Below are 12,100 nucleotides of genomic sequence, written 5' to 3'. Positions count from 1 at the left end.
GAAGAGATGGTAAATTTAACTTTATTTTCTTTTAAAAAAGTCGAGATGAAGAAGTTAAAGATTGACAAATACTTTAAGCTACCAAGTCTTTAAGACATTAGTTTTTAAGATAAACATAATCTTAAAATAATGTGGTTAAAGGACACCAAACCAAATTCAGTAATTCTTAAAATGGCCATAGAACTGGTTTTAAAATTAAATGGTTGTGATTTGACGTTTAAAATATGTTGAAAAACGTACTGTTGATTCTAATCAACAAATCTCAAAGAAATCCTTATTTGCTGCTAAGAAGCTAAAATCACCTATTTTTAGAAACTTAACGCAAGTAGTCGTAAAACTTTTCTTGCTTCTTCTCTCACTCAAATTGTATTCTCAGAATTGAATGTCTAATGTCTGGCATGATGCTGTAAAATATGATATCAGAATGTAAATAATAAAATCGTGCAATTGTTTATTTTAGGAGATCACTAAATGTGACGGTTTACCTTTTACAATTTGGGATCACACAGTCGTTCTGCCTAAATGGAATTGTGAAATACAGATGATTACTCTTGATTGCTTTGCTTCGTTAGATTTTCAATAAGTCCGCTCAATATGACCATAAATTTTATAGCGCGCCCTATCACTTATGAGTTACTACATCCCACAATTACCTCATTTAAACTTGGCTAATGAGAGAGACACACATAGACATGCTCATGCAATGAACACACGCTCCTCTATGAGCCTAACGAGTGGTGATTAGCGGGTCTCAGCTGGGCGAGGTTAGGATGCGTAACATCACGCTGCACGTGGACACTGCTAATTCACTTCTCTTTATCTAATTACCCAGGGTGTACACAAACACACACATAAATGCATGCGTCAGTAATACTCCTCACACACACACACACACACACGAACACGGCATGAATCGTTCCAGCAGATATGCAAAGTGACCTAATTATTCCTGAGGTGTCAGTTTGCATATTTATATTTGTACCTGTTAATAAACAGCCATTGTCCTCAGATTACTCAGGCTGATGACTACAACCTCGAATATTACTTATTGCATACCCCCCTTGGGGCCTCAAACAGGCCCTCAAACAGGCCCTCAAACAGGCATTTTTCCACATCTAAATCCAGGCTTACTTGCTATCAAGAATTACATGCATGTAATCAATAACCACTTCATAAGATCTTGGTGAATGTTTATATTGCAATTGACATTATTATAAACTAGATTTACCCTAATTAAACGACCAATCGATGATCAAATTCCTCTCTTTTTTGAAGGCTAAATGTTATGACTCAAATTACACTATTTCCCCCCCGAAATATTAAGTTGCTTCCTAAGTTTAGAGGCGATGGTTTCATCTGGCTTGTCCCACTGTTGCCATGACAGCAGGTTGTGTTGGCATGCACTGGATTTGGCACTGCCCTCACCTCTGGCACCACCACCCCCTGCTATTAACTGGGGTGTGCATGTACCTGTGTGTATTTGTGAAAATGTTCCCTTTGAAGCACTGTATTTGAGTGTTGAAGCCAAAAAATGTATAACATTTATGCATGCATTTACTGGCGGCAGAAATTCTCTATGGAATTAAAAGTAGCACAACATTTAGTTTTTTTATGATCCGTAGTTCCATTTATTGTGTTGACATGAATGATTTTGTATTTATGGGTATAAATGTGATTCTGCACGTGTGTGTGTGCAGAATCTAGGCACTCTCGCTGGCCAGACGGTATTCTCACCACTGGACAGATGGCCAACACCCTCCTTCTCTTCAACCCCATCAGTTCATCTCGCCCTCCTTCTATCCTTCCGTCACTAATGTCCTCTCCCACTGCATCCCATCACTGCAGTCCCTCATTCCCCACTTCCCAGCATCCCTCTTTCCCATCACACCGTCCTATAATAAATTAGTCAGTAATATATGTGATGGTTGGATCTTTGGGTGGCTGTAACTTCTCATGTTCAGCTTCGCTTTTTTTGCTCTTAAGGTAGAGCTGTTTAATGGACTGCGTCATCTGGGAGCACATCTTAGTCAACCAATGATTGAATGATTTTTTTCTTTACCCTACACTCGCCATTTCAACTGACAAATAGATTTTGTACAGTTAACTTGAACCTTATGGTTGTGGAGGGACTTTTTGTGTTACACCATGACCGTGCCTTAGTCCACATGGTGCACACTATATTTTCCTTGGCCGTTTTTAATTCTGTGCCCACTGTGTCGTCAGAGTTAGTCCTAATGGAATCTTCGCATTTAAAAAGTGATAATAAGGTGTGAAAATGGAGACAAAATAGGGCATAGAGCATTGGGGCACAGCAACCCTCCACTGATTGCCCCTCATATGACTCTCATGCCCACATACATATTACAGTTATTTCACATACATATTACAGTTATTTCACATGCTGTAGCGCCTTACAGATATGTCATTTGCCTTTGTAATTAATTCAGCTTACAAAAATGAAAAGAAAGCATATGGTGTAGCTGCTTAAGAATACTTAATGAAATGCAAACAAAATAAAAAATGACAGGGCATCAGTGAATTACAAAAGTGAAAGTAAATGGTGCTTCAACTCAACAGAAACAAAATCACAAGTTGCAAAGTAATTTATTTTTTTCACCATGGTTAAAGAGAACCACTTGTTTAGTGTTCTTGTCTAAATATCAAAAGTAAGCCACAAACATTTGTTAGGTTCCACAATATAATGATAGGAAAGTTGATGCAAATCTGTAACATAGTTGACGTGTATCTTCTTTCCTCAGAATCAGCATCAGTCAAAGCACTCGAGTCGAAGGACGACCGCGGAGCAGCACCAGACGATAGGGAACAAGAGGAGCCCGGTGACCATGACGACGAGCTAGATGATGACTCTATATTCACCTGTGACAACTGTCAGCAAGATTTCGAATGTTTGGCAGAGCTAACGGAACACAGAACAAACCACTGTCCAGCAGGTGGGTAATGACATCCATTCATACAACGTCATCTGCTATGGATCTCCTATTGTCTCTATTTTTTTATCTTCGTGCTTGTGTGGAGGGTAACATGTAGTTGGCACATTCTCTTCAATGTTTTGATATTATGGGTTTGACTGTCCTTGGGTTTGCATGGGTTTTCACTCACATTCCAAGAAGATGCAGAAAATGCAATTTAATGTCTAAAATTTCGATAGATCCTGAAGGTGAGTTTGACTGGTCCGTTGCTAACATGTGCCATGTGAACCAATGCTAAGCAACACTATATATTTCTCTTATAAATAAATCAATAGTATACATATATGTTGGTGTAACTGAAAGAATTGGACAGAGGAATGTGATTCCCTCAGTTAAATCCAAATGCTTACTTAACACCCCAACACACACTTACACACATTCAGGCTACAAGACAGTGTGCTGCCTCCGAGCGTCCGAGTGTGTTGACTTTGATATGGGAGTAAAGGGGGTGTTTTTGTTGAAAGTGCTAAAGATGGTGTTTTTACAGACTGTGAGTTGTAAGCAACGTTGCATTCACCTGCTGCTTCAACATCCAGTCATAGCAGACAGGCCCATGTGCTAGTTCAGTCAATGAATGCTTGAGTTCTTTGTCCTGATGTCAACCGGCTGCTATTTCTCCGTTTGGAAACGGAAACCCTTCTCTGGGTGTTCTGCTTCTCGTCCAAAAATCTCAATGGAAAAAGTCAACTGTATTGAATGCTTTGCTTTTTTCCAATTTAGAATGCATATGCATCAGTTTAATTAGAAAAATGTGAATTGTGACGTGACAGAAAATGAAGAAGAATGTAGGATTTATTCGTACAGCTTTCTTAACTGCCTTTGTGTTTTTACAATACACACAAGGCCCTGCAGCACGCGTTTGTCTTTCGAGTCTTTTTTCCTACTGCGCTCTGTTAGAAGCAGTGTCGCTGTCAGAGCATTGGATGTGCCCTGTGATTTTCAGCACAGGAGTCTAGGGAGGCTGAGATGTTAGTGAGTGAAAGAGCACACGGAGGGCAACTGGGAGAGTAGGAGAAAGAAATGGAATGAAATGATGAATCTTTTTTGCTCCCTGAAGAAATATTGAGATTAGAGTGTAATCCCACAGTTTGGCATGTGCTGGTTTATGTATGTAGATTCATCCGTGAGTTGATGGTATAACAGTGTGTATGAATGTTGTTGAGGGACCACTGCTTTCTGATTATTATTGTGGAGAAGCCTGAATTAAAAGCGTGGACTAAAGAATCCTTTTATGTTCTCTATTTCATGCTCCTGGGAGCCAATGTACCCGGACCTATGGGATGTACGCCCACCGCCTTTTAGGGATAAACACAATACCCAAATTAAAAAAAAAAGTTCTCTTCGTCCTCGGTGGCAACCGTATTTACTTCAGAAATAATGCAATGCATGAACATCATCTTCTTGTGTAAGGAGGTTTGGGGACAGTTTACATATGCTTCTTCATTTTAAAATTGACAAGAATAGAATATCATTACATCAGTCAGTTCTGAATTCCTCAAAGAAATTGCAGTTTTCCTCATTAGTAAATACACAGGTGGCGAATAGAAGTGCACACACATTAACTACTGTATATCAACTATCACTCATTCAAATTATTGTTGAAATCAATCATAACAACATATTATTCATTGTCAAAGATATAGGAATGTTTAATGTTGCTCTACTGTGGCCCCCAACTTTGTGGACAAGATATACTCAGTGGCTGGATTCACAATTCATTGCAAGAACGTCCGTTTTATAAAGATCTAATATCTATTACTTAATAAGCTAGCCACCATAAAGATACAGGTGAATCCTACAAAAATACAGATAATTGCATTCATGTCCATTTTGCAGCAGATTTCCCCAATTAGTCTGCCTGAGTCGGCTTATTGTGGCAAGGAAATGACGTAGGAGCATACCCTGTATACTCTTGTGGCAAATGAGTCCCGAGTTAGCATGGAGCTACAGCTATAACACTGAATGGGTCCCAGGTGCAATCTTGAAGCACCAAGTAATTCAGTGGCACTCTAGCAGAAGGCCTATAAAGAGGCACCATTAATTTGAGAACAAATTGGACAAACACACTCGTACACACACTGTGGCACAGATCAATGACACGTTAATGTGTGTGCACCTAATAAACCATGTACATAACTCCAAGCATTGTCCTTTTCTTTGTGCCCACCAAATACATAGGATTAGATTAGATTCTTCTCTCTCTCTTTTTTTTCATTAGATATGCCTTTTCATCAAACAGATGTGTGTATATGTGTATGTCTGGTGCTTTTTGTGTTATACATTGGGGTATGCATCCTGTGGGTGTGCGGTGCATGCAAGAGAAAGAGTGAGCAAGAGAGTCACGGGAGTGTCGATGGGTCTCAGTAGGAGTCAGAATGTGGAGCAGAGGCTCCCTGAAGAGAGAAGGAGCACAGGAAAAAAATCCCACAGATCAAATGAAGAACATTTTCTGGCCTCACTCTGCCCACAGGCTCACATACATCTAACCTAAATCTAACCTCAAATCTCCATTCTCTGATTTTTATAAGTACAATTTAGTATGTTTCTTGTAGGAGGAAGACAGCTTTTATGATGTATAAGCATTAGAATCTGTTACTCTCCAAAACAAGAAAGAGGATTACTTTCATCTGCATGTTTAGAGCATTCTTTATGAGTTTGCATTTCTAATATTTTAAATGTATAGTTCCTGAGAATTCTGTTGAACACGGGAATAAGGATACCTAGATATGGATATATTTTATGATTAGTTAAGCACAATCAAATTGAAATCAAAATGCAAAACATTGATCATCTTTTAAATATTATAATAAACCCTTCAGCAACCAAATTGTCAAAAACAACGAAATATCCTTTGTATTTTTTTAGTTTTATTTTGCTGAAATGTAAATGATTGCATTAGACGTGGCATTTCGTCTTAAATCGATCGAAGGCCATTAAATTGAATTGAATTGTTGCATACATTATATAGACATAGATAGATATGGTACAGTTGAAGAAGAATAGATTTTAGCATCAATAAAATTGAGATTCACACCCCAAAAATGTAATACATCACATGATCAGACTTACTGGAATCATTTTAAATGGTACATTGTTAAATGAAGCACCCTCTTTTTTTGTTTTTCAAGTTTCCTCTAGGTAATGTTTTCAAAACTGTGACCACAGTGAAACCGTCCCTCCCCCCAGGACTCACACCCACCCAAATACAAAAACAATATATTTATAATGTTAGCCAGAAGAACACACCTAGTGACACTTAAAAAAATAGACATAAAAAGAAGCAGCTGACAAATAGAAAAGGATGTATCTGTCTTTCAAAGCAGGAGGGCCCAAACAGTTGCTGTCAGTGACAAATAGCGAGTCATTAATCCAGCCGGTCGCATCTTGGATAGTGTGTCGAAGCCAGTATGTCAGAGCTGCACATAATTTCCCGAGGAAAGTATTTGCAAAGTATTTTTCAACTGAGCTAGTCAGCTGCACAATTGTCTTTTTTCCTCCCCTCTCTAAGTCAAGCAAAGAAGGACTCTGCCGTCTTACTGGGAGATGTTCACAGTCAAATCAAGGGGGCAATGAGTGAGGAGGGGAGCTGGGTGAGGTGAAGAAAAGTGTTTGACGATGAGGAGAGGCAAAAAAAAACATGGAGGCAATGGAAAGCAGGAAGGAGAGCAGGGCTGTTAGTGCAGGGGCCCTTGGGTGACTGGTTGGCCCCCCGTGGGATGTCTGCTCTCTGCTAAGCTCTAACCGTCTGTTGCTACCCGCTGTCTACCTCTCTCTCACTCTCATTCTCTCACTTTCTTTCTCTCTCACTCTTTCACTCTCTCTCTTTTGCACGCACCTCACTGCGTCTGTCGACGGCATAGCAGCTGAATCCTACGAGGCCAGGACTCTTATTAAAACCACAGATCACTTTCTACTAGCAGGAAAGGGAGGAGGAGCTTCATCTGAAGCAGAATTACAGACCACCTCCTGCACTCTGACTCCATCAGCGTGTGTGTTTCTCATCCAGTAGGCGCAAGTGAATGACAAAATAAATATTACTCTTGTTTCGGAATCACACCTCATCTTTTGATTTCTTTTGATTTGTTTTTCTCCTTACCTGACTTGTCTTCCTCCTCCGTGTGTGTGTGTGTGTGTGTGTGTGTGTGTGTTTGTGTGTGTTTGTGTGTGCGTGTACCCAGGGGGTGGCCCAAAGATTCCTATGCTTAGCCCTTGGCATATACGTGTGCGCACATATACACACGTGCACGATAACACCACACAGACACAGCTGGCTCCTGCTCAAGTTTTCCAGGGAGAAAAGAGGGGGTGGAGAGGAGAGATGGAGCAGTGGAAGGAGGAGAAAGGGGATGGGGGGGGACGTTGTCACAGCATGCAGCAATAGTGGAGGGCTCTTGTGGAGTCATTTTTCATCACAGGGTTCATTTTTCACCGCACTTCTTCTACTGACTTCATCGCTCTATTCCTCTTTATCGGTCCTCTCCTCCTGCTCCCCTCCCTTGATCCCGCTTTGTCTCTGTTTATCTTCCCCTTTTCTTGTCCCCCCCTCCCCCCATTCTCTCTCCTCTGCACCCAAACTCTTTCCATCCTCCTTCCTTCCCCAGCTCTCTTTCAGCCTAGTTTCTCCTTTATGAAATATGGATGGGAGCAGTTTTGGGTGCGCTGAGAGGGTTTGCAGTTCGGGGAAAGCGGATGGGAGGGTGGGGGGCAACTTAGGAACTGGCACGGGAAAGAAGAGACGGGGCGGGAGTGGGATGCAGCCGGTGTCTCGGCAGAAACTCCTTGTGCATGCACCTAAACACCTCACTGAGCAATCTGTCAACATGTCAGCAACACATGTTTGGTAAAAAAAAAAATAGAGAGCGGTTGGAAGGGGAGAGGAGAGCGTGAAAAAGATCTCTCCTCCTCCAGTGGGAGTAATGGCTCCCACCAGGGCTCTGGAAATGCTTTGAATTCAGCAGATTTCTATTGCGGGCTTCTCCCCCAGGGGCGTCTTTTTACAATGCCTGCATCTCAGAAATTTGAGCCCGAGCACCCCTAGGGGCGTCCTTTCATAATGCCTGAAAATGTAGGGTTATATTGTGTGCTCTTCCCTGTGAGGCTTTTATTAATACCTGTATTCACTGCCGCTGGAAATTACACAGGCGGCGCTGCAGGGGCCTTAGCTCGCTCCAGGAAAGGAGAAAGACTCTTTGGGGACATTTTCTCTCTTTTCGCTACCCATATCCCTTCATTTTTTTTTACCGTTTCTCATCTTTTCCTTCCCCGTTTCCTACTACTTCAACTATTTTTCTTCTCTCTGACTTAAGCAAGAGTGCAAGCAAGAATTTGCCAAAAGACACTCGATTGTGTGTGCATGTACGCGTGTGTCTTGGCACCGGCTTGCCCCCTTGTATTCAGCCCCAGTTTGCTCAAAGGAAAAGAAGCACTCAATTAAAAATGTAACTTCCCCTCTTGCTTCTCTCTCATCTTGCCTCTCTCACTCTGTGTCCTCGTGTGCCTTGTGTGTAGATCTTGCAGAGGGTAAATATTTGTGTGTGCTTGTGGATGTAGTCAGCTAATAGCCTCCATTCCTGGTCCACTATACAGTGTGTGTGCGTGTGAGTGAAGGGGAGACAACCAGGCAAAAGCTTCTGTTTCCAAACATTCATTAGAATTCTTCAGCCAAAGGGTTTTGCAGATTTTCTGTTTTCTATCTCTGTTTGTGTGTATTGATCAAATATTTACACAGTCAGATTAAGAAGATATACATTTACATATCTTTGAATAAATAAATTGCCTGATCTCTGCAGTCACCATTTCTGTTTAGTTTTCAGATTTATTTGCTTTTGCCTTTTACTGTCTGTTACGAAGCAGTTACGAGATGTTACTTTCAGGGAAAGTGTTTGTTGTCCAATCAGAGGTATATTAACATCAGTCATCATTGATGCTGAAGGGTTTGAAAACCAAAAACCTGTTTCTGGGTTTCAGGTGGTTCGTTGATTAAGTCAAGAATGCAGACGTTCGATAATCGGCAATATGCAATGTGGTGTAAGTCAATTTACACCACATCGTCAGTCGTCACGCTCGTCCCACGTCGTTGCTATTCCTTACCAATTGTATTCATGCACCGTTCCTTCTGAATGAATGCATCGATGACCTGCTTGTGGAAGCCTTCCTTTTGTGCCTTAAGTTTTGAAAGTCTCTCTACCTCGATGTAGATCGGTGCCAGGAAAGAAAGTCATTATTGGTCAGTGCTGTATGTTTCAAATCTGATTAGCACTGAAAATGAACTCTCCGCTGACACTGTAGTAGCTGGAACCGAAGTACACAAGCATGAGCAATGTTGTGGTTTCACTCTGCCTTTAAATCACTTATTCTACTGCCAATCCTAGCATCATTAGTGTCCCTTAGCTGGAGGCCAGTGCTGGGAACCCTAATCCTTCTTTGCCACTGATTGTAACGCACACAAAAAACACAATAGAGAAAAATAGTTGCTGGCAAAAACATGATTTATTATCTAAATTGGTTCGGAAAATGAATGAATGATAAAGAGAGCTTCACTCTTATCTCATGCCCAGTCAAATCTGGCCTCTAGACGGAGCCGGTGGGGTGCTGTGCTCTGCCCGTTATGTAGTCTTGTCTCTGTATTTTGATGGTAAACGTGAAAATTAAAACATAATATTAAAAAGATGCTGGATTGATAATGTTTAAAAAAATCACTGGAAATATAGAACCATTTCATTTAATATTTCCCCCCCCCCCCCCCCCCCCTCCCCCCCCTTCTATCCTCTCTGCCTCCTAAAGGTGCCATAAAAGAAGTGTAATGTCATGTAGCACCTAGTTGAAAAGCTATGGGTTAATATTCCATTTAGGAAGAATACAAGCTTCAGTTGCACAGCCTGAAGAAAATACTTGTTGTTGCCACCTAAAGCAGCAGATGTCACCAAAATCGCTTCAGAATAAAGTCTCAAGGATTTGCGCCTTTTTTTTAACTTCCAGAAAGTAAAAGATGACAATACCAATTTTATAGGAACATAATCCACACCAATGTTTTTGAACCTGTGGTTTAATCATTTTGGGAGCATAGACAACACAATATTTGAAATATAATTGATGTATCTTTGTGTTTTACGTCTCTGTCAGTGTGTTTAAATGGGCCAGGATAAAGTTGTCATGGGGCCATGAGGGGCCTCTGTGTGTAGGGGGTGTCTGGATAATGAGGAACAGGCCATTCCCTTGGATTCCTGCACCCCTGCCAACAACCAGGACCCCCAGAACCTCAACCCCCCTCTTCTTTTCTTTTTTTCTCCCCCCTCCTGCTGACACCTGGGATTTTTTCCCCTCCGTTCCCCCCTCCAGCCCAGCTTCCCTTTTTTTCTCTCCCTCTCAAGTGGAACACATGTCCCCCCTTATTTTATACATTCTTTCTTTCTACCTTCCCTCCCTATTCTTCATCCCTCCTACTCATCTTTGGATCACAAGTCACATGTCACTCGCCTCCGAGCACATTGGCCCCGGTGTCTGCATCCCTTCCTCCTTTCCTCCCTCCCTCATTGCTGTAACTCCCCACTGAGTTCTCAAACCCCAAACTGACCGCATCCCCTCCGCTCACCCTTTGACTCCCCTTCCCCCTTAGCCTCCTCCCCCATTTTCTCCCAAACTCCTCTGTTCCCCACCGAGCAGGCCCCAAAGCTCTGATCCTTTCCACCATGCCCCCAAACTTCCCCACTGTGCATCCCAAGACACACACACACACATACATACACCCACACCCTGTGGCGAGTAGCCCCAAAGCAGCCCCTGTTTGTCTTCCTTCCTCTGTTTTTCCTCTGCTTTTTGGAACTCACCTCTGTCTCCCATACCCGCTTTGAGGTCTTTGATTTGTTATGCCCTTGATTCGAGTTGGGTTTCAGAGATATTTTTTACTAACCATTATTCTCTCCTTTATATTTATTATGGCTCTATTCGGTCATTTCCGGACACTTATTTTGCAACTGAAAAAAGTCATAAAACATGATGGCAAAGTAAAGACTAGAGTGTAAATTATTAGACCGGACCCTGTAGTCATAGTGATTTAGGCAGAGAAATAGGTAAGTCTTAGTTGGTAACTTAAGTTTGTCCAACCCATACAAAAACATTTGATATGTTTCCAGTCTCTTTTGATTCCGTTTCTTTTGGAACAGTGCAGGCTTTTTATGTGTGAGATATTTTTCCATCAGGTCTTATTCTTTTCCAGAACTCGAGTGAATAGTTTGGTTACAAAGTGTGCCTATTAGCTGTGACTGAAAACTCTTTGAATTTAGCCAATGTAAGCTCAGTTTTCCTATCACCAGGTTTCCATGCATTCATGCACAGTTTCAGTCACAGACAGTTGTGGCAAAGGGCATCGTACCACAGGGATACCGCTTATAATAGTTTTAACCTAGCACTGAGGTGTGAGTCGCCTTTGTCCAGCCAAATGTCAGAGAAAAGCACAACTCTGGGGAGCAACTGAATTGGACAAAGTAGAAATGATGCAATTGTAGCGTGACGTGGGATAGATTTACCCTCCGGAATGTGCACTGCGTGCCTTGACACAACCTTTTCTGAAATAAACAGCCACCTAGTAAAATGTATTCATAGATTATGAACACATCTCTGTCAAGTGAGGGGTGAGTCTAGTGAATGAGATGTCTGTGCCAAGCTGTCTGTCTGGGTACCTGGTTTTGTGGGGGCTGGGAGTCCTGCTCGGTACTCTTCTCTCCCTGCCTCAGGAGCTCCCTGAGGAGCATCAGGACAGTCTCTGCCAGCCCCCCTACTCCCATTTCTCCCCACCCACTCTGATGCCGAACACACATGCACGCACACTGACGTCAGCTGCTCCGGGCCTTCTCCCCTGGGTGCTACCAGAACCTTTTGTTTCCATATCCTCTCTTCACTCTCCTTCCACCCTCCTCACTTAATTCTCTGTCCTTCGCCCCCTGAAATAGCTGTCTTCCAAACTGCCTGATTGGAATTCACTACACTGTGGGAAGTCTCACGGGTACTCCATTGTCAAGATTGTTATTCCGCATATGGGTACACAAGGAAATATGTAGCTGTAGTTCTGTGTGAGATGGTCATAGTACGTATGCATAATTTTTTGAATGCCA

At 42.0% G+C, this 12,100-nt stretch overlaps 1 protein-coding gene across 5 annotated transcripts in view; it reads left to right on the top strand.

The window, feature by feature from the left end:
* The window catches only part of znf423 (zinc finger protein 423), a 91,113-nt gene that overhangs the window by 18,497 nt on the left and 60,516 nt on the right, over window positions 1-12,100 (top strand). For all 5 annotated transcript variants that reach the window (XM_077596010.1, XM_077596008.1, XM_077596009.1 and 2 more), the window contains exon 3: window positions 2,760-2,951. In XM_077596010.1, the coding sequence (XP_077452136.1) occupies window positions 2,760-2,951 (192 nt within the window). The remainder of the gene's footprint in view (window positions 1-2,759; window positions 2,952-12,100) is intronic.

Source organism: Stigmatopora argus, chromosome 3 (genome assembly GCF_051989625.1).
Source record: "Stigmatopora argus isolate UIUO_Sarg chromosome 3, RoL_Sarg_1.0, whole genome shotgun sequence".
NCBI lineage: Eukaryota > Metazoa > Chordata > Actinopteri > Syngnathiformes > Syngnathidae > Stigmatopora > Stigmatopora argus.
This window is presented reverse-complemented; position numbering and strand designations above follow the sequence as displayed.